Source organism: Mus pahari, chromosome 11, assembly GCF_900095145.1.
Source record: "Mus pahari chromosome 11, PAHARI_EIJ_v1.1, whole genome shotgun sequence".
Classification (NCBI taxonomy): domain Eukaryota; kingdom Metazoa; phylum Chordata; class Mammalia; order Rodentia; family Muridae; genus Mus; species Mus pahari.
Genome location: NC_034600.1, coordinates 51,637,734 through 51,663,898, shown reverse-complemented (window position 1 = coordinate 51,663,898; position 26,165 = coordinate 51,637,734). Strand labels below are relative to the sequence as shown.

The 26,165-nt window shown below is 39.2% G+C and overlaps 1 protein-coding gene across 1 annotated transcript in view; it reads right to left on the bottom strand.

The window, feature by feature from the left end:
* The window catches only part of Plcxd3 (phosphatidylinositol specific phospholipase C X domain containing 3), a 166,693-nt gene that overhangs the window by 33,558 nt on the left and 106,970 nt on the right, over window positions 1–26,165 (bottom strand). Inside the window, exon 2 of the mRNA XM_021208617.2 lies at window positions 23,692–24,400. Within this exon, the coding sequence (XP_021064276.1) occupies window positions 23,692–24,400 (709 nt within the window). The remainder of the gene's footprint in view (window positions 1–23,691; window positions 24,401–26,165) is intronic.

Below are 26,165 nucleotides of genomic sequence, written 5' to 3'. Positions count from 1 at the left end.
CTCACAAAATGAGCTATAATTGTTTATAGTGATTAATCTCTAGCTCGGCACTGTATGGATGTATAAAAGGTGCTGTAACAAATAAAGGTAGGGTTTTTGAAAGGAAGTCAAGCAATTAGGGGCATCCCCTCAAAGAGCATATTAAGATCCCATTAACCTGTGCCTGTGCGTGTGTGTGTGTGTGTGTGTGTGTGTGTGTGTGTGTGCGCACGTAGGCGCATGTATGCATGTGTGTGTGTTTGTTTGCAAGCATGTATTTGGCCATGTATATGCATTTGTGTGTGTATGTGGAAGGTGGCTGTGTGTGTGCCTGTATGTATGTGAGTACATGTGTATGCATGTTTGTATGTATGCATGCACACATATTTCTTAAGTCATAATGCGAGTAGCTTCTCTCAACCATCTGCCCTATGACATGATATTCTGTTTCAAATTGGCCCTGAAGTAATGGAGTGAACTGTCCAGGCAATTATGAATTTAGATGTGTGTGCCATAAAAATCTTGTCTTCCTTTGAAATTCATCATCTCAGGTATATTGTTCCAGTTCACAGAGAACTGGCACATCAAAAATGGTCAGATCTAGAAATTTTAATGAATTTTGCTCATAATGAAACTACCACATTATGAACAATAGGCACAGGAACTCTTTGTCTACGTCCTTGCCTTACTTAGATTATGAAATATAGGTCTGTGTCTCCTTTCAAGGGGTTCAGCATACGACAGTTTATCATCTGATTATTTTATCTGTCAATTCCTTTTATGAGTCTGGGCTTACAGTCCATTAAACACCTTGGACATAAATACCCTTTTCTGTTTCACAAATCTTATATCTTGCAGATAATATTTCTTATACCTCAAAAGTTCTTTTTATTCTTCTAGAAATTTTCTTCTCACTTTAATTCTCAATTTAAGAATTGCTTCTCTGTGAGATGATCCCGAAAGTTCTAATTCACAGGAACAGGAACAGTTTCTTACTTAACCTTAACTCAATCAGCAGCATGTGACAGCTTCTGATGGCGCGGATACTCTAGTTGAGAAATCAGTGAATGAGAATTGGCTCTGGCTTATGTCTTGGCCATTTTTCTTAATGTACTTGGAATAAAGGTAGCAAGATCTTACACAAACATCATTTCTCTACACAGGATTCTTCATAGCAAAGTCTAAATATTTTAAGACCCTGCGTTATCCAAGTAAAAAGCAAATATGCCTGTGAACTATTCTCAACAGGTTAAATACTTGTTTAGAGATATTCAAGGTAGAAAAATATTGAAACATTTTTTAAAAATGAATAATGATTCCTGAAGTAAAGAATTTCTATTTTATGTTTTAGGCTTTTCTTTTCTTTTCTTTTCTTTTCTTTTCTTTTCTTTTCTTTTCTTTTCTTTTCTTTTCTTTTCTTTCTTTCTTCCCTTTCTTTCTTTGTTTGTTTCTTTCTTTCTTTCTTTCTTTCTTTCTTTCTTTCTTTCTTTCTTTCTTTCTTTTTTTGACACATTCTAAATAGATGGAGTGAATTTGGAGAGTGTCCCTCATCACTGGCCAAAGATTGTTTCCCAATGTTGGATTTATGTGATGTCAGATCTCCAGGTAAAAGATTTTAGAGAGCAAGAAATAATGACTCCGAGCTGGAGAGATGGCTCATTGGTTAAGAGCACTGACTGCTCTTCCAAAGGTCCTGAGTTCAAATCCCAGCAACCACATGGTGGCTCACAACCATCTGTAATGAGATCTGATGCCCTCTTCTAGTGTGCCTGAAGACAGCTACAGTGAACTTAGATATAATAATAAATAAATCTTTTTTAAAAAGGAAGAAATAATGATTCAAAGATGATGCTCATCATAGCTGGGAAGATTTAAGAGAAGTTTTGGGTCATGCTCACAACACAGTGAGCTCTCTGCGAATTAAAGTGCTACAGAACAGATAGAACTTCAGGCAAAAGAAAAAAAATCAATATTTCGAGCATTCAGGATTTTAGACAAACATGATAAAATAAATTCCTACCAAGGTTTATAAGTAAATATGCTTTTCCTTAAGCTGTTTGCAAGGTCAATCATTTTATTAGTATTTTATTCATGTGATAAATACTTAATGAATACCGACCCTATGTCAGACATTGTCTGTGCCAGACACTGGGACACATGATCCAGCAAAAAGGATACAGCCTGTTGTGGACCCCTGAACTCCGACCGGCAGAGATGGGGAAAAACAACAAAAATGCCAAGGAAGGTTCCAAACAGATCTCTTCGTTATTCCTCTGAGCAGCTTTTTCTCTCCCTCTCACAAACAGCTTTCTCTAACCCTCTCCCGGCTCCAACTAATTCCAACTGCTTTCTTCAACTGCTTTCTCCAACTGCCAACTCTACCTGAACTGTTTATAGCTTTTTCCCACAGCATTTTCCTTCTCCCCCCCTCCCCCCGGGTCACATGCTGTTTTCACTCCTATGACCTAATCCCTCCCCCATCTCCTGGATCCAGTCAGAGTTCAGCCAGGGCCCATGGTGATAGTCCAGTGACTCAGCAGGCAGGCAGTACAGGATCATCTAAATGCGCAGGCTCAGGTTAAACAGGGATCACAGTGGTCTCACTCGCTTTCTACAACAGCCAATGACCTGAGTGAGGGTTTTGGGAGAACTTGAGTTTTATTTAAGAAAAGAATATAATAAACAAATTTCCAGGCAATAAAATAAAGTTGTTTTCTAAAGAGCACCTTTTGGGTGTGCAGTTGCTGAGGATACTTCTACTTCTGAATTTGTTCTTGCTTTGGACTTGCAAGTAAAAAGATGGATAAATGTTTCCCTCTGCCACGGCACTTCTTCATGTCTCTCTACATCTGAATTATTACTGAGTTGTCTTCCCTTTTCCTGGAACTAGAGTTTCCCTAGAGACAGACTGTATTTTTTTTTTTTATCTTTGTCTCTTCAACAACACGGATATGTCTTTCTTCCTTCAATAGCCTTTGTTGGCTTGTGAGAACTCTCCTCCCATCATTTCTTATTTCTTTCTAACTTTGGTACCTTCTGTTTTTGTTCTACCAATTTTCTTCTACCCCAGCTTCAAATGGTGATTCCAACAGTTGCATCCATTCTTTTTAGATCCTAATTTTTTTCCTCAGCTTTTTGTCTTGACAAGTTTGAAGCTAACTTAGCAGTCTATTCTACACTGCATTGTCAGAAACAGGATGTATCTGTCTAGAAAATTTTATGATCACCATACTGACTGTCCTATTAACTTTTCAAAATTCCTGTATTTCCACTGATATATTATTCTCTCTCTCACCCTGAATAAAACCCAAACTGTGTGATCTCAATAAGTGGTATTGTGACTATGGCAGGAACCTATATCTATTTTGACTGAACTTTTCTCCCTGATCTCTGTACAGCATGCATTAAATTTCTATAGGTTCTAAACCTATGTATTTATTTTATATTTATAAATTCATATTTATTTATATAATTAAAATATATGATCTCTAGCTACTTCTTCAATCCTTATTGCTTACAGCTTCCTTCCTTCCATTCCTCATCATGTGAGTTCTCAGTTGGTACCACAGTCTCTCAGTGGCAAACATGTATGGACCACATATTATCTATCTGTATCCTAGGGGCAAAGATATAGGAAGTTTTTGTATCACTGGAGATTTGGGGCTAGGAGACCTTATCTTGTCTCTTTCCATGTGGAACATTCCCACTTGAAATTGTTCATTCTTCTGACCAGCAACTCATCTAAATCCAAGTGCGATGTATTGTATCCTTGACCATAACCTTCCATTCATTTCTCACTCTTCTCAATAAAGCTCCTGCTTTATAATGGGAAATACAAGGAAGCAGTTTGTAATGTACACACCCTTTCTGCCTCTAGAATAAACTCTTACTCTAAATCTCAAAATCTGTCTTTCAGAAAAAAGCAAGACAACTTTCTAAATACAATGTGTAACTTCTTATCTCCAGGCACGCGAATTTCACTGGAATTAAAGTATCCTCAGAATACAGGTATACATATACCATGCTTCTGATATTCCAATAATCATAGAAAAGTTCACTGTAACATAATGTCTTCCCTCTTATAACACTGGCCTGCCACTAGGCCTCGTTCTACTAAGAGTAGAAAAGGAAGTCTCTCAGAACTGACGGGAAAAAGAATACATATGGAGTCTTGCTGTATCACATCTCCTAAGTCAAAACTGGGTTATATGATGCATATCATTATCCAGTCTTTAGATGTTTTAATTTAAAATGAACAGAGTCATAAAAAATTATATGCCACTTGAAATTATACTTTTTTTTTTAAACAGAAAGGGGACGATACATTCTAAAACACATCTGCTTTGCTTGATTATCTTTGCTGAAGTGATGACATTATAGCTCATTTTTACTCCAAGTTCCAGGTTTCTGTTTTAAATTACTTGAACCTCATCTGAGCCAGAGGTTACCAGTATCCACTCATATTCCACCTGAGTGTTCCCACTCGCAGAAACACTCTGGTCTGGGTTTGTACTGAAGGGCGGGAATATCCTAAAAGGGAATAGGCTGCTAAAGGAAAATGGAGGCCCTGACAATTTCACACTGATCAAGGCTTGATTTTTAATAACTGGACTCTGTTTAAGTACGTGGAAAGATTCCCAGCCTGCCCTTGAGTCTCTTTTGAAGTTGCCACGGCGATCTGACAGTAGGCAGGTCTGTAGGAGGGTCCAAGGGATCATAGGTGGAGATGAGTGCCTGGTAGGCAGTCCAAGGACGCTGCATTCTGGGAGATCTGGGGAGGTCTTCTCGGTAGCAACTCTATGCGACTGTGAGGGGCTGGTGTTTTGAGGGAGAGTAATTAGTGGAGGTGGGAGACCCCAACATCCTCCCAAACCTTTTTCCAGGAACTTCTGAAGAGAGTATCTGTACCACCTGTGGGAACTAAAAGACTGTTTTTGTTTTCCCCCCTCAAGTGCATCGATCTAGAATACATTCAAAAGAAAGAAGCAATTCTTCATTTACCCAATGTTTTGTTTTCTACCCTACCCAAGAGTCACTCAGTAGGTACCATATAAAACAGGCCTCTGATTCAGCATGCAAGGATGCAGGAGAACGGTGTTCATGCTGAAATTTGGTACATGTGACATCAGAAGAAGAAGAAAAACAATTTTTCTCCACAAATATCAGCGACTGCTTATTTTAATTTTATACCAACAGGTTTCTTTGGCTTCATTCCTAATTTATATGTGATCACTGTACAACCAGACCACTGTTCTTTACTATTCCATCATTTCTTCAAAAAAAAAAAAATGTGTGCCTCTTAGACCAGTGTGATGATTCAGCTGGTAAACTAAACACACTTGTTATGCTGAGTTTGAATCCTAGAACCCCCATTAGAAAGAGAGAAATAACATAGAAATATCCTATAACCTCCAAATGCTAGCTATAACATATGAGCACACTAGCATTATGTATCCACATTTACACCATATACACACAATGATGATGATGATGATGATGATGATGATGATGATGATGATGATGATGGTAGTGGTGGTGGTGATGATGATGATGAAGAATGACGAAGAACCTGACAAGGAACAGGTGGCTTTATGGTAGTGGGAGAAATAAATGGTTGTGATCGTAAGATACTTTGATTCCAGGGGAAAATTTACAAGATGATTTTGCCACATCACATAGCGTTTGCCAGTTTCCAGGTACAGTTATTACTGATTGTATTTGAAGGCATTTACTTTGCTTATTACTTACTACAGTTATTAAAATTTCTATCAAAGTTAGTATTTTCAAGTTATGGGTGTGGATCTATTTTATAAAAATGAGAATAACTGACCCTATAGAGTATTTTGTTTGACAGTGGAGCCTTCTTAGCAGTGACTCTCAAGAGATAGGACACATGGTCCTCCTGTCTATGTCCATGTTGATAGGTTGCTGTGACATGTGATAGTTGCTCACTAATTCATGATCTGGAGGGCCCATAGAAGGATGGAAAGAAGTCACACCTGCCAAAGCCCTCCATTAGCTGCTGCAATTAGCTGCACAATTACACCAGTCACACCAAATTGTCACCCATGGTGACAGGGATCTTACTAGTGACTTAATGACATGTTTTCAGCTTTGCTATGACAACCATGCTTTTACAGACAAGCTTGCCTGGATCTTCAGGTGCTAGGATGGTTCATGGACTTAAACACTAATAATATGATTAATGAAGAAAGCACAGTTCTCCCATTACCTGTCAACATTATCCAGGTAACATAACTCATCAACAGTTTCATGTTCATTGCAAATAGTCGTTTCTCCTTTAAATATTATGGTTATCAGAAAACACTAGAGATTGAATTTTAGAAATAATAATAATATTTAATATAATTATTATATAATATTTAATATAATTATATTATTATTATTATTATTATTATTATTATTATTATTATTAAGGGGATCACCAAAACAAATATGAATTTGTCAGATATTAATTTTAATTCTCACATAAGACATGTAGGTCTTTGAACTTCCAACTCTTACTTTTATTGGTGTTTGTAATACATGATCTGCATAGTATAAAGGAACTGATGGCTATTAGAGTCATTTGGAGGATAACAACTAGAGGGCCACTCCTGTTTTCCAGTATCCCGTTTTCATCTATGTACAGTTCTCAGTTCTGATCTGCCATTCAGATCATATTGGGCTCCAGATCCACTGTAGAACCCTGTAGATGTCTCTAAGAAGATCAACAACTATGTTTTTGTTCTTTTTTTTAAGCAAGGAAAATTACATCATATAGTAAAACTTTGTGTATAGAAAATGACCCAAGTTACACAAAATTATCATTAGCATAAACAGAGAAAGATATTTTTAAGAACCTAGAACTTATTTTTCTTATTCTATGAGGTATGGCTCTAAATAGAAGGATTTTTTCATAACTTATACCACAAACAAGATGAAAGTGAACGATATTCAGACTGTTGTTCACGAAGACAGTTGCTCGTTTATCCTGTACTTGACAGGATGACTAAAGTCTTGCTATGACTCCTCTACTAAAATCAACTACAAGGTCTGTTCCTGGGGCTCACATGAAAAGATTGATCTCATTATTGTTCTGCTTGGATTTTCCTCTCTGTCATCCACTTTGCACACTCACCTTATTTCCTGAACTTGACTCTGAATGAGTTTAGGTTGTTTCAAAAACCAACTCATTTCGAAAGGATAAAGATGTTGCCCACCCCCACTAAAAGACTTCCAAAATCGCTACAGCACCTCTCAGAGAGATGAGTAAATCCCAGAGATGACTCATGCAGAGGTGTCAGCAGACACTAAAAATGTGGGAGTTCTGTCAGAGTTGTTTAAGCAGAAAACAAAGCCACAGAGCTAAGTCTTCTGTTTCCTTAAGCCCTGAGCACGTGGTTCTATCTACTTCACAGGCAAAGAAAGCAGACTCTTGGGTAAAAAAGTAACTGATCTTTGGCTCAGAGGCAGCTCTCAGTCTGTGTACCTCTCTCAGGGTAGGAGGCAGTTTGGAGTATCTGAAGACTTTTTCTCACTGTCATGATTTGGGGAAGGGGTCTTCTCCAATCTACTGACTAGAGGCCATAGATGCTTCAGAACATCCTGCCTTGCATGAGACAGTTCCCACAACGAATCGCATCATCCAGAATGATATTGATAAAGCTGAGAGCCTGTTCTAGGTCAAGAATCTCTCCTAGTATTTTTAACTACAGTCAATGCTAATATTATCATGTCCTTCCTTATGTTTCCATAAGCGTAAGTATCTACAGCAATATTTCCCTTATCTACAGCAATTTTTCTCTGATAATGAAGGAGCAGCCCTCTCCTCCCCCCCCCCCATGTTATTCTTTGGACACTTAGCATGTCTCTTTGCTTTAGACTCCTTTACCAAAGAAACTAAATACAGAGGTTGCCTGGAGATAAAATTGACATCTTAAATATCTAGTTGTCAGGGAAATTAAAGCAACTCAAAATGTGTATGCTTCTCAGAGCAAGGTGCTTTTGTGTCCCTGTATTATTAGATCTTTGAGACAGCTAAAGCCAGAGGAGCAGGGACAGCCAGCACCGCCATGTTTGTCATGTTAATGGAAACTTGTTCCTTCTCACTGCAAACCTGGAAAGGGGAGAGAAAAACTCCACATAGAGGACAATTACACCTGTCAAAAGTGGCTTCGCAGCTGTCTTTCAGAGGTTTCAACACTGACTCCGTGTATGTCACCTTAACTCAATAAGAGAACATGCACTTCATTTGATGTGTGTTGTTAACCATCAAGGAATACATTTTAGAAGAAAAAAATGATACAAAACGAATGGCAAGGCTAAAGTCTATTCTTTTCCAATCTCAGGTTGCTCAAACAAAATATGCAGCACAATGTCATCAGATTTTTCAGGGGATTTAATGAATTTTGTGGTTGAAAACCTTTTTGCAGGATGGCCATGTTTTTGCCTCCTTTATATAGACTGTCACTAATAAGCACACAAAGTGCTGGGTATCTGGATGGGGTTTGTGGACACTCATGGGCATCCCTCTTGTTGTACAGCTTGGATCTTTTTATCTAGAAATGTTCTTAAAACCAGGCTCCATTTTTTTTTTAAGCACAGGAAACAGTGTGTGTGTGTGAGTGTGTGTTATGCTTGTTTTTGTGGCCGAGAAAATGTGTGTACACATGGACACACACACGAACATATGAATAGCCATAGGTTGGGTATCTTTCTTTATCACTCTCCAGCCTCCAGTTTTTATTTTGAGATAAGGTCTATCATGAATCTTAGTCCTCCAGCTTGGCTAATCAGCAAACTTCCCAGGATCCTCCTGTGTCTCCCTCCCAACACGGGGACTACAACTGCAAGGCACCACAACACACCTGGGTTTTTCCTGTGGGCTCTGAGTATCTGAATTTAAACACTTGATCCTGTGAACCATCTCTCCAGCTCAGACAAAGATATTTTAAAAGACCGTTTCTGGTGGCCAAGGATTGGATAAGAACATTTGAAGAAGAGAAATACTTTATATTAAACATTCAAATATTTAAGAGCTAACATCAAGATGTTTTAAAGAATGAAAAATAGGAGAGGTCGAAATATAAATGTCTTGTGATATGGAGCTATATCATCTATATATTCAGTGTCTATAGAATATGTCATCTACAGGTTATAATTTTATTATTTAGCTGCAATGTATGTCTTGTGCTATTCTATAACTGGTTTTCCTTGGTAAACTTCACATATCAAAGATATTGTCTGCACAAGGACAAAGATTCTGAGGCAAAATTTCCTAAGTAAATGACATCATTCCTTTCTTCTTCCCCCTTCATGTACATAACACATCCTTATCATTGTCCTGTTATCTGAGTGCTCACTTAACATATGAGTAGATTTTCTGTCCTTAGATATCCTAAGGCATCCAGGGGGTGCATCCAACTCTAAAAAAAATAAAAGAGAGAGAACTTATAATTCTCTAAGTCAGAACGTAAATACCATCTTAGTCACCAAGTGACTGTATGACCTTCTTTACCACCCTGCCCCCCCACAAATGAGTTCTGTGTCAATTTTTAACAGGAGTCATAGATGGAGAAGATGCTGAGACTATCAGAGTGATAAACTATGTAGTGTGGACAGCCAAGTGTGACTTTCATGATTATATCCATCTACTCCCAATGAAATTCTCTGCAAAAATTACCAAATGGAAAGCTAATATCCAGGGCAAGATAAAAGAATATGAATGCTTCTTCCAGGGCATGAACATGATAGGAGAGCCCAGGCACATTTTTGGGATCCAGTCATCTCTGTCTTCAACTTGGAGACAAAGACATACTTCACGGGAAATGATCTTCTCTTCATGAGCTGCAAGAAAGAAACCTAACTGTGCAGGTACTGAAAGAAGGCCAGTTCAATGCTTATTTTCAATACATCTTTCACCCCTTTTAACACTTTCACATAAACACAAACACACACACACACACACACACACACACACACACACATGCACGCACGCACGCAAGTGAGCGTGCACGTTCAGTCCCAAGTTGACTACTCTGTGAGAGTGGGAATAGAGAATGAAACAGTTTTTTTCTTCACACACTTTGTGCAGTCAAAGCATAAAAATATTCCAGCTCATGGTTCGCAGCATTAAAGAGTATGTTCAGTTTGAAGAGATGAGTCCTCAGCGCTGTCTTATTTAGGGGCTACTTGCCTGTGGGTGAAGCATTGAAGAGTTCGCATACAACTGCAGTGAATAGTGTGTGTGTGAGGTGAGTAAAATCCTCCTGTCAAATAAGACCAGACAGAAATGCCAGTGGCGGTCTGCTGTTCCTGATGGCAACAGAGTCAAGTTTCATTGTGTAATCCTTTTAAGGACCAACCAGTAAGTGGAAGACAAGAATAAAATGAACTCGGCAGGCCACTGAGACACAGGGACATCATATCATTTAAATTTCTGTATGGTTTCTGTGACTAGTGAATTTATACTGCACTCTGAACCTTCACCAAGTTGCCACAATGCTCTCCAGTATATGCTACATATTATACATGTTTTATTTGAACAAACAACTTGAAGAAAATCCTGCAAAAACTAACCACAAAATGGAAAGATCTGTGCTTATACATTGCTATTGAGAGTATTAGATGCCATGTGTTTTCTCCTTTGGGTTATTTCAAAGCCTCAGTTCAATAATACAGGAAAGGTCTTTCCTGTTTAGGGCTCCAACAACACATGGCTGCACAGAGGACCCAGTGGTTCATACTGTCCCGATCTCACACGCGTTTCCAAAGGGCATCCTGTGCTTTGAACATTTGCTAATGAAATCACATATTACAGTCTTTGTTGCCACCCACTGCTCTTCTCAGACAGGATGTCACAGCCTCTAACAACCTGTAAGCTGTTGAGTCTTTCACAGCTGAGACCACGGGACAGAAGTGATGAGGGGGAGGGGGTAGGAAGAGAAAATATCTTCAAGCAAAATTTTATGCTCTGCTCGTGAATATTTTTTAAAAAAATTTTAAAGTCAGTTATGAAAAGTAACTCCCTAGCTATTCTCATCTAATTATTTTAAAAACTTTAAAATAAGTTAATTAATGAAAGGCTACAATCACAGAACAAAAGCAAGAAAATCTGTACTCTGATCAATGAAGCCAAATATTAAAGTCTATAGACAATATGTATGATATTTTCTTCTAAAATTTTCCAAGCTCAGATATTTTGGGAAAGCTTTCATATTTCTGCTTTATTTTTTTTTTTTTTATATTGAAGTTATTTTAGAAAATAACGGGTTCTCAGTCTGGTGAGTTCAAAGTAGAATTCTTCTTGCCTGGAGTGCTGTTAGCACTTGCGTGGTACCTCACTAGTGGGGATGTTGCAAGCATCTCCTAATTGTCCCTTCTTTTGGTAACAAAGATTTGACTCCTCTCACTTTGCTCAATTAAATGCTTACACTTTAAAATCAGAGCAGGATGGGGCAGTGGGGGGGTCCACGTCTTTAATTTCAGCACTCTGGAGGCAGAGGCAGGCACTCTCTGTGAGTTAAAGGCCTAGAACTATAGGGCAGGGCTACAGAGAGAAACACTGCTTCCCCCTCCCCCCCCCCCCCCCAAAGTAGGTCAATCACCCACGCTTGTACGACTAAGAAAACTCAGCATATCTGAATATAGCAATAATTGGACATCCATTCACACACTGTAATATTTCCTCATATTTGGCAAACAGTGGCAAAACAACGGGGACTAAAATACAACAGCATGTAGGAGCACTATTCACGCGAGCTACCTCTGTCTCACAGAACTTTGATATGTGTTCCTTCCATCTTCTGTCTTTCTGGGCCCCTAGAGAGTTGCAAAACCTTGAAGAGCATGCTCTTGAGTTCCAAAAGGTCAGGAGGTTGCTTACCAAGAACCGTGCTTTGACATTTCTACCTTATAGCCACCTCTCAGTCTCCACCACCCAAGAGTCCCATGTATGTCTTCAAAACCAATTCCCATAATTATCCAATGAGTATGGATAGACTTTAGATCACAGAGGAGGTGAAATTGATTGTCAATATGATTCAACTTGAAGACCTTGCATTTGTGGTAGATAATCCATAGTCTAGGGTCTAAATTAACTCTCACTTCCCTCATTTTATCAGAGTGGCCTAGGCTTTTGGAACTGACATATCCCTGGTTGCTTCAAGCAGAGAGAGTACTACAAAGACAGAAGTCCGTGGGAAGCTCACGCTCAGTAAAGCTTCCAGGCCAAATGAAAGTAGCAGAAGCAGAGGGCAGCGGCCCCTGACAGCTGGACAGTGGTTCACATAGGTCACTTTTCTTCTACAAACACAGTCTCTCAGAATACCACCCTTAAACAAGGTCACTCGGGGTCATGAAAACAGAAGAGTTTTCTACTCTATTTTATTTAAGAACAAAAGGGAGGTCTATGTGCCATAAGCAAATAACTAAATATTCAGTTCTGTTAACCAACGAGAGTGACTCTGACTTCATGTTCAGTTTCATTGTATTCTAGTCTACAGATAAGATTTACTGAGATACCCAGATATGGAATTGTCCATACTTTCTAACAACCCTGACCTAGAGAGAGCCTGTATTTTCTTTCTTTTTTTTCTTTTTTTAATCCACTCTTTTCTGATACAATGCATCCTGTCCTCAGACCCTCCTCCCTCCCCTCCTCTCAATCCCTACCCTCCACTCCTCTCCTCCTCCCCAGATCTACTGCTCTTCCTTTTCCTTTTAGCAAAGAGCAGATTTCCCAGGGACATCAACCTAACAAACAGTGGTGGTTTGAATATGCTTGGCCCAGGGACTGGCACTATTAGGTGTGGCCTTGTTGGAGTAGGTGTGACCTTGGTGGAGAAAGTGTGCCATTGTGGGCGGCAGCTTTAAGACCCTGTGTTTAGCTGCCTAGAAGCCAATCTTCTCCTGTTTGCCTTCAGGTCAAGATGTTGAGCTCTTAGCTTCTCTTGCACCATGCTGGTCTGGGTGCTGCCATGTTCCTGCTATGATAATAATGGACTGAACTTCTGAACCTATAAGCCAACCCCAATTAAATGTTGTCCTTTTAAGAGTTGCCTTGGTCATGGTGTCTCTTCATAGCAATGCAAACCATAACTAAGACAGAAGTTGGTACCAGGAACTGGGGTATTGTTGCAGAAGGCCTGGCCATGCTTTTGTTCGGAAGAATGTGGATTTGGGGACTTTAAATTTGGAACGCAGTGAAATGCTTTAAGTAGGGCTTAATGGGCCAATCTAGTAGGAATATGGAAGAGTTTCTTGCTGAGGACAATTTGAACTGTGGAAGCCTGGCTCTAGAGGTTTCAAAGGAGAAGCATTTTAATATGTGGCCAAGAGATTGTTCTTGAGGCATTTTGGTGAAGAATGTGGTTGCTTTTTGTCCTTGTCTGAAGAGTCCTTCTGAGGCTAAAGTAGAGGTGTTTATATTAATTGTGCAAGGTAAAGGTATTTATATTGCTTGCTTTGTCAAAGAAGTCTCAAAACAGCCTGGTATAAATTTTATTGTGTTGTTATTAAAGTTCACTCTTATAAAGAGTGTATTATTGAAAAGGAATAAGGGAAGAAAGGAAAAATACAAAATGTATGGTTCAAGTATTAGAAGGGCACCAGGAAGTGTAATGGACCTAAATCCTGAATCCAAGAAGATAAATAGATTAAGGGAGTAGTACCTTTGGGGCAATATTACACCCAACTAAGTTTATGTCCAGGAATGGGAGTACAAGCCTTTGCTCTCAGGAGATAGAGACAAGCAGATATCTGAGTTCAAGGACAGCTGGTACAGAGCAAATTCCAAGTAAAGAAAAGCTTAGGCCCAGGAATAGTGGTACACCCCTTTAATCCCAGTATTTAGTAGACAGAGCTATGCAGATCTCTGAGTTCAAGATCAAACCTTCTTAAGTCTTCCCTAATGTTGCCCACCCAGAGCCCCATTCTGTAGTGGGTGCCTGCATCCTCTTAGAGGGTGTCACATGGTCCCTCCTGTGACATATTCTCCTTCACTGCAGCAAATAATAACCCCAGCATGTCCAACTACACATTGAACACTGAGAAATCTTCTCTAAAGGATAATTACAGAATTTCTTTGCCCTTTCACACTACAGTTTAAAACTTGGTTCTTGCTAGAATGAATTTGTCACACCTTAGATGAATTTTCAACTGAATGGGCTTGTGACCCACTTCAGGAGGCCTGTCTACCTAAAGTAGAAAGAACGCACTGTACCGAAGACCTGAAGGAGTGTCCTTCATGGCTCATAGTGGGACCTGAGAGGTCAAGATATGATTCTCTTAAAGCAAATATAGCTTGCTTTGTACTGGTAATGGATCCCAAATAAATACAATCCTGAATAAATCTTCCATACTTGCAGAATGAAGTACCCAACAGCTGTGTCACAATCTACTTGATGAAATATCCATGCTTCCTAGACACTACTTATCTTCTTTATTTTTTCTGTACTCCCATCAACCTACTTCCTCTGAGTGTTTTGTGATATCAATCTCTCCATCTCTACCTCTGTCATCTATATAACTTGATCTATATATCTATACCACATATAACTATAATATACATATGTGTGTATATATATATATATATATATATATATATATATATATATATGTGTGTGTGTGTGTGTGTGTGTGTGTGTGTGTGTGTGTATGTGTATTACTCTAGAGAGAATTAGAGTTATATACTTGGCTAGTACTTTTACACGTTGAACTCTATTGTCCCAGAAATTCCACATAAGAAAATGGGATCTGGCAAGACTTACTTGCCACTCTCTATCACATGCCATGATCTCTCTCTCCGTATCCATACTTTCCTCATATCCACAAATATGCACATACTATAAATGGCCTAGATCTGGCTTCCCAATAGATTGGAATCCCTTGCAGTCTTTGACTTCGTTGACGCAGACAATTTAGGGTGTCAATGTTTGCCTGCATATATCATCAGCTGAATGGAAGAGGAAGAACTCTTATTTTCTTAATGCTCAAATTTTCTTAGGTTAAATGAAACATTTTTTACAGATAACCCTTCCTTCCACACCACAGCAGATCCATGCTGAAGTCACTTTAAGTCACAAAGTCTTAAGGTGAGATGTTTTCAACAACAACAACATGTTTCTCCCTGGCCCCATCGTATTTCTGTTCCTTCTTCCTCTTCTTCATATTGCTTGAAATCATCTTAGGGACAAGTGGAATGCAAAGAGCCAAAATTAATTGATGAAGTGGACAATAGTGAGCCTGGAAATTACCAAGCTCCTGGCATGAGAGTAAATGTGATTTTTAGCAGAGGGGGATTAAAAATTCCTCTGAGGATCCATTTCCTTGTCCTTGTATCTTCATAATAACCCTGGGACCAAGCTGGTGGCCTAGGAGAGATAGTGCCAATAGAAAATGGCTGAGATTTAGAAATCACTTACATGTGTTTTCTCCTGAGTGACAGATCCAACAAGAGGAACTCAAATTAGGATCTTATGAGGAAGGGAATTATGACTTCAGTTTATAGGAGAACTAAGTCTACAGATGGAGACCCTTGTGGGTCTGGATATAGGTTCTCCCCAGACTTAATGATAGGCCCAAGTGCAGCTTTTCTAGAGTCACGAGCAACACTAGTCAAAGTGAATAATACATTATGCAGGCTCACTGGAGTCTTAAAATTGGCAGTCTTTGAGTCACAAACTACTGAATCAGTCTCTGAGGGAGGCATCCAGAAATCTACATCTTAACAATGTCACTATAAACCTTTTTCAGATTGCCAAGCTCAGAGCTGGGGATGGATAGCTTTGTGGAACTTCCTTTATTGTCCATTTACACTAGTTCGAAAAAATTAGCATATGAATGGACCTCAGCACTGGCTTCAGTACCAAAGTTAATGATCTCATTTTTCTGACCTTAATTTCTTAAAATATATTTGGAGCTAATACTGCAATCCTAATAACATTTTATATATGAAATGAATCTTCAATGCTTTCCACAATGCCATTAATTTTCTTGCTCCTTTGACATATGTAGCTGAGGAGATGCAATTGTCTGCTGAATAGAAAACCTATTACTAGTGACTCTATTGATTTACCTAGGGGCCAGTCCTGGATAGGGGTAGTGACACTAAGCTGCTCATCACGTGGTTAGTCCTACCTCCTGTCACTTTGCAGCTGACTTGGAGCCATTCTTAGACTCAGCCACTTGGTAAGGCTTTTCTTGGCTCCAAAAATGCTGTTAAAATATCAGATAGTGTTGCTGAATAGCTTCCAGACAATAAACTGTAAATAGAACAGCAGGAGGCTCAAAGCTTGGGTTGTATTCCCACTGGACAAAAAAAAAGATGCATCGACTAGCTTCACGACACAGAACTAGAGAGGCCAGAGAAGGTCTGCTCCACAAAACTTGATGCACTGGTCATCATGCCCCATCTTGGGTCTGCTAATGAAGATGTTCAGAATACTATACTATGTGCAGATTGGCAACTAGCTTATCACTTCCTAGTGGTTTCTGTTCCATGATGCTCTCTGGCCTTCCCTGAACATTTTGTTCCTTTTCTGGCCATAGTGACTTCCATGGGGGTGTTGTGTTCTAGGACCTAGAGAGTTGGATTTTAATCTTATCTTGGGTGCCTGTTGGTTCTAAGACCTGGGGCAATCACTTTATTTAGGTCTCAATTTTCTTGGGTATATTTTTTCCCCTCTGTTTTTCAAGACAGGGCTGGAACTCACTCTGTAGACCAGGCTGACTTCAAACTCAGAGATCTGACGGCCTCTGCTTCCCAAGTGCTGGGGTTAAAGGCGTAAGCCACTGTTTTCCTTGGGTCTCAGTTTGCATACTAAGACAGAAAATGTTAAGTAGGATACAGGACAAAAAAAGATTGAACTCAATCATCTTGAAGATTCCTACCTATTCTGTCATTATATATAAGTAATCTCCAGTGGCCATATGCCAGAATCCTATGTCACTCACTTTAGACCCTCTTTCCTCATGGCTTCGCCCTCCCCAACTTTATAATGTTCTTTCCCCTCAACATTTGCTTCCTAGTGTAAATGCGTAATATATTAACACAGATTTAGTGCTAAGATGTGTTGCAAGAATAAAGATGGAAGTGGGAGTCATAGTCAGGGAGACTTGACTGGGATTTAGCATCCAGAACTGCCCATTTTCTGTACCTTAAGGGATGCTGTTTGTCTGCAATGATGCTGTGGATGGTGTCCTAGGATTCCAGTGAGTAGCACTCCCAGTGGAGTATGCTAACATCTTTTACTCAGATTTTTCATCCCAGCACTGACTGTTTCTGCCTTTGAACTGGTAGAAGTGAGTGTAACTACAGTTTTTCCCCTCTTCAGCCAACCTACACATGTGAGTTATTTTCCTCCCTGAGGTCCATTCCATTCAATTCCCTTTAATACCATTCTGATTAAACTTAGTCATAAAATCTTCCCTTCAGTTTTCCTGGACCCATTTTCCATATTATTTGTTTTCCACTTTATAGTGCTTTTATTTTTCTCATAAATTTTATTGATGTATAAAGCATAGTTAACATATTCATTTTAGCTGTAAAGTTGACCTTAATGCTCCTCTCAGAGTTACTACATTTTAGACATATTTTTTCTTTCTTTATTTTTATTGGATATTTTTTTCATTTATATTTCATTATCCCCTTTTCAGGTTCTCCTACCCCTGGAAACCCCTATCCCATCCCTCCTCCCCCTACTTCTATGAGGGTGTTACCCCACCAACCCACCCTCTCCCACCTCCCCACCCTTACATTCCTCTACACTGGGGCATTGAACCTTCACAGGACCAAGGACCTCTGCTCCCATTGATGCCCAACAAGGCCATCCTTTACTACATATGTGGCTGGAGCCATGGGTCCCTCCATGTGTACTCCTTGGTTGGTGATTTAGTCCCTGGGAGCTCTGGGGGATCTGGTTGATTGATATTGTTGTTCCTCCTGTGGGGTTACAAACCCTTCAGCTCCTTCAGTCCTTTAACTCCTCCATTGGGGACCCTGTGCTCAGTCCAATGGTTGGCTGAGAGCATCCACCTCTGTATTTGTCAGGCTCTGGCAGAGCCTTTCAGAGCTATATCAGGCTTCTGTCAGCATGCACTTCTTGGCATCCACAATAGTAGACAAGATTTTTTTTTTTTACAACTCATCTTTGACCTCCTAATTCTCTGAGCATTAGAAAAATTGGCAAATTCAATCTATTTCTTTCCCTTTTTTAATTTTTTAAAGATTTATTTTATTTATATGAGTAAACTGTTGCTATCTTTAGACACACCAGAAGAGGGCATCAGATCATGTTACAGATAGTGGTAAGCCACCATGTGGTTGTTGGGAATTGAACTCAGGACCTCTGGAAGAGCAATTAAGTGCTCTTAACCACTGAGGCATTTCCCCCACCCCTTCTTAAGATGTAGTTTCTTCTCTTATCAGTTGTAGAGACCTAAATTTTTTTTTCCTTCTCAAGGACCTGAGTCATTTTCTTGAGATGCAGTACTTAAGCATATCTACCTCCTCCATCAATGTAAGGATAGGAGTCTAACTCCCCTAAGTACCAATTAGAAAAACCTAGATGGTCCAGTAATATTAGATAGCCTATCCCGTTATGTTCCATGTTCCATTGGCATCACTCTATGGTGATCAGTTCTATTTTTGTTCCCAAAATGTTCTGGGTCTGTACTTTGTTTTTCCTGATTCCTTAGCCTCAGTAGCCACTTCCTAAGTATTTCTGCTTGTCAAAATGACATCCTATCTTTAAGGCTAAATGGAAACATTCTCAGGTACCAGACATCATTCCTATAAATCTTTTAAGTTTTGAGCTCTAGTTCTCTCACTATTATGCAATTTCCATTTAAGTCATGAATATTCTATTTCAAACTTCTTTCATATGTGATCATAATGACGGTATCTTACAAATTTTAATAATCCTCACATCTCTTAATTTCGTTCATTCTCTAGAACCCTCAATAGATAAATACTAAATTGAACCTATCCACTTGAATATGCTGCCTAATTTGGCTTAGATATTACCATTTAATAAAACCCAAACAGATTTGCTGTCACATTTCAGAACTTCTGAGAAACAGGAAGATAATACAGTGATTTCAATACTCTCTATAGCCACACATATGAAATACAATGTGTATAGTAAACATTGTACCACATGATAGCCAGGCATGGGACTTCAGTATCCATATCCGAAAAGTAGAAGTTTGAACTGAATACTGCGTTTGAATAGCTTGTTCTACTACAGTTTTAAAAATACAATATGCAATAGGAATGCAAACAGGAATTAATAAATACAGCAACCTGAGGTTAAGTCTTGAATTTACCTTTCTTAGCTGTGCTATGAGCAGAAATTGTCTAACACTTCTAATATTCAGTTCTTTCATTTTGAAGATGGTAAGGCAAGAGTGCCTTCATGTGAGAGATTTTATGAATCCCAAGTTAAATAATTCATGTAAACAATTAGTATGAGGTGAACTAGAGGTCACTTTAAGACAACCGATAAGATGGTATGATTTTTATAATCATACAAAGTGTTGAACAATATTACTTTACTTTACTTACAAATACACATTGTCTACTAAAAATCTGACAAGTGGCATTTGCTTAAAAAAAAAAAAAAAGAAAAAGAAAAGAAACACCATCAAAATCCCAGTAGTTTAATATAAAAAGTTTCACATATTAGGAAAGGAATTGACTCAATATACACACCTTCATTTTAAGAATGTGTGAATTCCGTGGGGGTGAGGTGCAAAAGCTGGTGTTTGAAAAATAAATTAAAAATAGGCCTTTAAGAAATAAAAATCTGTGTCTTTTGGCATTGCTGAAGTGTGGGAAACACATCTGTAGTATTTAGAAGTGACGGCCAGACTGAAAGCTGAGGTCCTTAGATCCCGGCTGCACTTGGTGTCCCTGACAGCCACTCAAAACTTCAACCATTAGCTCTATGCTCATAGATTGGGATTTGGTTAGCCAAAATACTAGAAAGAATTTTTAAAACTTCAGTAGAACAAGCTTTCAGTTCAAACTTCTAATTTTCAGATGTGGATACTTAAGCCCTGGGTCTGGTGATTATGCGGTGACTTTTTCTTTGGTCACAGAAAAGTTCATTACATCTTTTGGTTCTAATTTGGAACCTTTGACATGAATAATCTTGGCCCAAAAGTCAAGAGGATAGCCAAAAAAAAAAAAAAAATCAATTTCTCTTTAAGACTCTCCTTATGATTTTTTGAAGAAAAGACAGTAAAAATTTTCTTTCCCAGCCTCTTTTAGAAGGCAGCAAATTGCCTTTGCTAGCCAGTAATCAATGGCAGAGAGAGACTTTTTCCTATCGTGCTCTGCCCAGAAAGCTAGAGCAACCCCTGGCCCGCTCTGACTCCATTCCAAAGGTAATAACGCAAAAACCCAGACTTCACAGAACACATTAACACTCAATCCAGCAATGCACAAATGTAATATGCAGGTGACTCTAGAATGTATTAGGCTAAGCATAACCCTCCCAACACGTGCATGATGGTCAGGTTGTAAGGCAGGTAGCTTCTACCTATAGAGTTCTCTTTTTTAAATCCCCTTTTCCTTTTCTTCTTTCCTTGAAGCAAAATTAAATTCAACTAGGCAATAATATAGATTTAATTAAGGGTGTTATTGGTAGGAAAGGGTTGAAGGAAATGACATTTGAGCCTGAGTAAGGACCTGACAAAAACAGTCATATTTCTAGTGTCTTCCTATCTGTTTAAAAATTCTCTTCCTGCTGTTTTATATGTGTACCCCCCCCCATCTGGGGGCACAGTTCTACTATTTCACATATATAAGCCTCAAACACGTGAGAGATACTGAACTGGAACAGATGGCTAAAGACAGTTTTCACGATTAATTTCATGGGCTGTTATTGAGTAATTAAAAAAAAAAAGTGTGTGGAAAACACTTTCAGTTAATTTTAAATAGGAGTCTTCAATAAAATAATTCCAGTTGTCATTTATATGGGAATGTACATTGTGAGTCTGGGGAGAGCTATGTAAAAGTACAATTTCCAATACTTTCCTAACATTTGATTGTTTTTCCTCTACAAGCCCGACTTATAGTATGGGTAAATGTTTTCCTAAATAGAGAACTGTATATTGAAATGGCTGTACCCTTGTGCACTTGAAGAGATCATAGGAGACTTGTGGCATACCTACATTAGAAAAGTTTAAAACGTAGGTTCTTCCCTTCAAGATGGAGGCAGAATGGCAAGGGGTTTAGGTTAGCTCATCCTGGGGATTTCTCTGTTTCTTCTCCATTTCCAGTGATATCACAGGGTTTTCTCAAAATCTGGAGGCTTTATGGGATACAATTACTAAAAAGGCACATTTTTTTGTCTGTACTCTTTTGCTTGCTAATTCGGCAAGAGAACAAGGAGTCACTCATCAGATAGATCAATTAGTATCAGTGGAAAGTAGTGTTATTAGATAAAATACTTTCTTGACTTGGTGAATGTTTTTTATGGAACTTGATGAGTTTAGCCTTAGTCATCTGGAGAGGGATGTAGGCTATTCAAGGCAATTAGAGTGTAAGGGCAGGAAAGTGGGGAGACCAACAAGGAAAGGAGGGAGAGAAGACTCCACCAGAGCATGGCTGGCTGAGGAACAAATTCATCACGAGAGATATCCACAAGATATGTGTAGAACTATAGACAAATCAAGGGTGGGGCAGACATGGAATGACTGGAAAATGAGTGTGATTGGGGTATATGATGTGAAATTTCCAAAGAATTAATAAAAAAAATCATGATGAAAAATATCAAAAAAGTATAGACAAAAGCCAAAATTCCATTTTTAATTATATATATTACAATGATTATGCAATTTCTCCTATAACCATAGATCTTCAGTAATATCTAAAAATCACAATAGAAACGGAGTCTGGAGCTGTGGAATACATGGATAGATCATGTGGGATCGCGCATCTATCAAACAATGTATCAGTACTGAGGCTTGAGTCTTAAGAGAAGAAAGGGAGACATCACAGGAAGCAAGAGGGAAGGGATTACAGTGGTGTAGGTATCTGATGGATGCTTTCCAACTTCATTTAAATCTCAAAGCATGGAGAGATCCCAGGTAGTAAGTGGAGGGCAGAGGGACATTTTGATGCTGCAAGGAAGAAAGCTTCCACTCTGGTGATCTGGGGCTCTCACCATCCCTAAGCTCCCATAGCTCCAAATAAATTGGCTAGTAATTTTAAAGCTCAATTGGCTACCTCTACTTGCATGCTTAAAATGGCTTTTAAATTGACCACGACTCTAACTGCATGGTCTACTTTTCCTACCCACCAGTGTTTTTCAGTTTCTGAACTCAATGGTCCTCCATTCTGCTTGTCAATCAGAATCCTCATCCTTCACACGCAGCACAGAGATACAGAGATAACTAGTCATTGGAGCGTACTGCTCCCCTCCAAGTTTTTCTTACTTCTTCACATAGTGTGCACTATCTTGCTAAGACTGGTCTAAGCACTTACCCACTTATCCATCCATCTTGCTGTCTGCATCAATTACTATCTAAAATGCACATCTGCATACCTGTCAGGCATCAGCAGCTGCTTGTCCATTGCTCCCAGGGTAAAGTTCTCTGAAGCTTAGCTCGAATATCAGTTTCAGCTATATTCTTGTCTTCTACTGTAGCTCCTCCTACACACAGCACGCTATTCGACAGGTTCACCCACACTATTTTACTTCAAGGTTTTTCTCATTTCCCTACCTTTCCACACAAAATTTCGACTCTTATCAAATCATCCATCTTCTGCCTCATTATCACACTTTGAACTATGAATTAAAAGATTAGAAGGTATTATATGAAAAAGTGTGTATACTCTCTTCTTATGTTAACATCATTTAATATTTTAACCAAAATAATTAATATTCATGGTTCTGGATGCTGTTATTCTCATGGGAGGAAGTTACAGAGATCTTCGCTGATGCCTCGATTTATACCTCACAGGTATAAATACTGTATCTATACTGTTTGCCATTCTTGGCCAATGACATGCTCTCTCTCTCTCTCTCTCTCTCTCTCTCTCTCTCTCTCTCTCTCTCTCTCTCAGAGCAATCCTTTCTAAAAAGACAGAATATATGATGTATAGATTATAAGAAGTGGCTTGAGAACAGGGTCTGAGTATCTGTTCCACCATTCGCTGAGAAAGAAGCCAAAAGGAAAGTATTATATTTTCCTGAACCTAAAGTTTTTAATCTGTAAGATAATATCTACTTCTCATGGTTGTTATATATCAAATGGCATTTGGTATATAAAAAATGACAGCAAAAAACCAGAGCAAGATCCTTCTAATGTAAGAAGTGTCACACAAAAACATAAATGAGTCCTATACATATGACCTTATTCAGAAAAGGGGTATTTACAGAACTAATCATGTTGAAATGAATTAATCTAGGCAGATCCTAAGCCAGTATCATTGTATATTATAACAAAAATAGTTCATGGGGAAAAGATCATGTGAGGAAGGTGCAGTTGGTGAAATAGCTATAAAGCAAGGGACCAGAACTGTCAGCCATCACTAGAACCTTGGGAAGCCAACTATCTTAAGGTACACAGCTACAGTACTGTGTTTCCCTAGCAAACTAATGCACATAGATAAGAATTCTAGCTTCATAACATTTGTGCTTTATGGGTTTGAGTTTAGACGATGGGGCAGTTCTCCTTGTTCTCTGAAAGGGCTCTTACCTTTCTGTGATTGTTTCTCTGAGGCCACTCGCCACACCCTTGACCACAGTGCTTGCTTTGGGTGTCAGCACAACCTGAGAGATAAAAAACGAGCCCTTCTTTCTTCTCTCGGTGATGGATGCCTGAAGAAACTGGATCAATTTCTCCGGGTCTGTCGTGTTTGCCCAGGGTGCTGGCATCATCTGTCCAGGCCAGAGGAAGGGCACTTCCAGTGCCACTGGACTGTGGTAGAAGACAAGCACTTGATAGTCCTTCTCCCACAGGTACTTTAGACTCACTTCTTGGGCAAAAATGGCTGGGCACATTTTGTTTCCATAGATGTCTTTCAGCATTTGGACCAGTTTTTCATGGTGATATTTCTGCATGCCATAAAAATGGTTGAAGTCCAAGAATACTACCTCTTGGTGGTGGTCTGCGAGAAATGCATTGATTTCTTCGAGACCCTCATTGACTTTGGCACTGAATAAGCCATGAGCAAAATACAGTTCGTTGTCTGGGTCTCTGGGCTTGGTGGAAATTCGAAGGTCGAAGTAACGGATTCCAGCTCCCAGCTGACCAGTGAAGCTCATCGTCTGAGTGGCTAACCATTTCCGCATCAGCTTCTTGGCTACAGTTCCGAACACAGAGACAAAGTTTTGGACTGTTTCTGGCTGCTCCGGGCCTACTGGAGAAGCTTCGTCAATGTAGAAGCTGAAGGAATCATGGGACCCTGGGAGAGCAACAAGGCATAATGTGGTTAATTTTCAGTCTTTCTTACATCTCACTTATTTCTCTCCTGAAAAGTATTCACTTTCCCCTCAAATGAATCAAACAAACTATACAGTGCACTTTTTTACTTAATGACTATATATTGTGGGCTCATTTGAATGGCTTGGTGTAGAAGAGAAAATATTTCAGCTGATCAAATTGGTGGCAAAATAGTAAATAATTTCCTTCTGATCAATATGTCAAGCATCACATGATCATCTACTATGACATAAACTTACAACATTCCCAAAGACAGGCTTTCTACACTGCCAGTGTAAGTGACAATTCACAAAGTGTGAGGCATGAGAACTCATAAGGACTCAATACTTTGCCTTCATTCTTACCATCTGTGATGGTTAATCTTGTCAATGAGACAGGATTTGAAAATCAGATGGGAGAATGTTCTCAGAGACAGCTCATTGATTTAAGAAGATCTACTCAGAATATGGGCAGTCCCATTTAGTGGTTGGGGAGTCTAGACTGACTGGAGAGAGGAGGGGGAAGAAGAGGGAAGAGGGAGGGAGCGAGGGAGGGAGGGAAGGAGGGATGGAGGGAGGGAGGGAGGGAGAAGGGGGGGAGTGGGAGGGAGGGGGAGAATGGTGCATCAGGATTCACCTCTCTGCTGCCTGACTATGGATGCAACATGACCATTCATTACTCCTGCACTGTTACTCACCCTCAAACTGTGAGACAGAAATCAAATTCTCCATTCTTTCAGGTGTTTTTACAAGGTATTTTGTCATAACGGCAAGAAAACCAATACACCCGTTCCTTTTGGTCTAAGCATGCAGGGGCTGCCTTGATGAACAGAGAAGTCCTTTGCACAGGTGGATAATCTGAGTATGACCTTTCACCTCACACATTTGGGCAAGCAAAAGAGATGTAACGAAATGGAGGACAGAGAGTTAAGTGTATAAAACATGTTGTCATTTTTAACCATCCCCCCCATTCCTCATCTTGTCCATGGCCTTGTACTTGTGAACTAAAATGAGACCAAATGTGTTTTTACATACTAAATAAACAATGAAAAAAATTGAAAGTTAATACAACTGACTGTGTTTTAAAATTAACCAATAGACCCTATTCTTCACAGGTATTTTCTCTCAACAGGAAAACCTTTCTGTAGAATTGATTTTCAAATTCATAAGATTTCATCTCTTTAGATAACAAGCACTATTTTTTCAGTTACCTACTTGGGGAAGTTGTGAGTGTTAAGCATTCGTGAATGTAGTGTTTATTACTTGTTTCTAAGTACAGAGTACCATTGACATGTGATCAGGACCCATAAAGAAATCTATTCCAAGGTTGAGTTTCATCCTTGAAATCTTCCTTTTTGTTCTTGGTCATGATTATTGAATCTTTAAAATGGAATTCGTGTATCCTGGATGCTTCACACATCAAATAAGGCAGATGGGCTTCCAATTTTGCCATGTTTTCTTCTCTCACTTTCATGACCTTGTCTCTGAGCCATTGCTCCCCATCTGCTACTTAGCTTCTCCTGGGTTGATTTGGTTGCCTTTATTCTGACATAGGACCTACAAGGTTCTGATTGTTTTTGGAAACCTTTGAATTCTCCAACTTAAAACTCTCTCTCTCTCTCTCTCTCTCAATCTCCCTCCCCCCTCTTTTTCACACACACACAGGCATGCACACACACACACACACACACACACACACACACACACACACACACACACATTCCTCTAACATTTTGGAGGCAACATCTC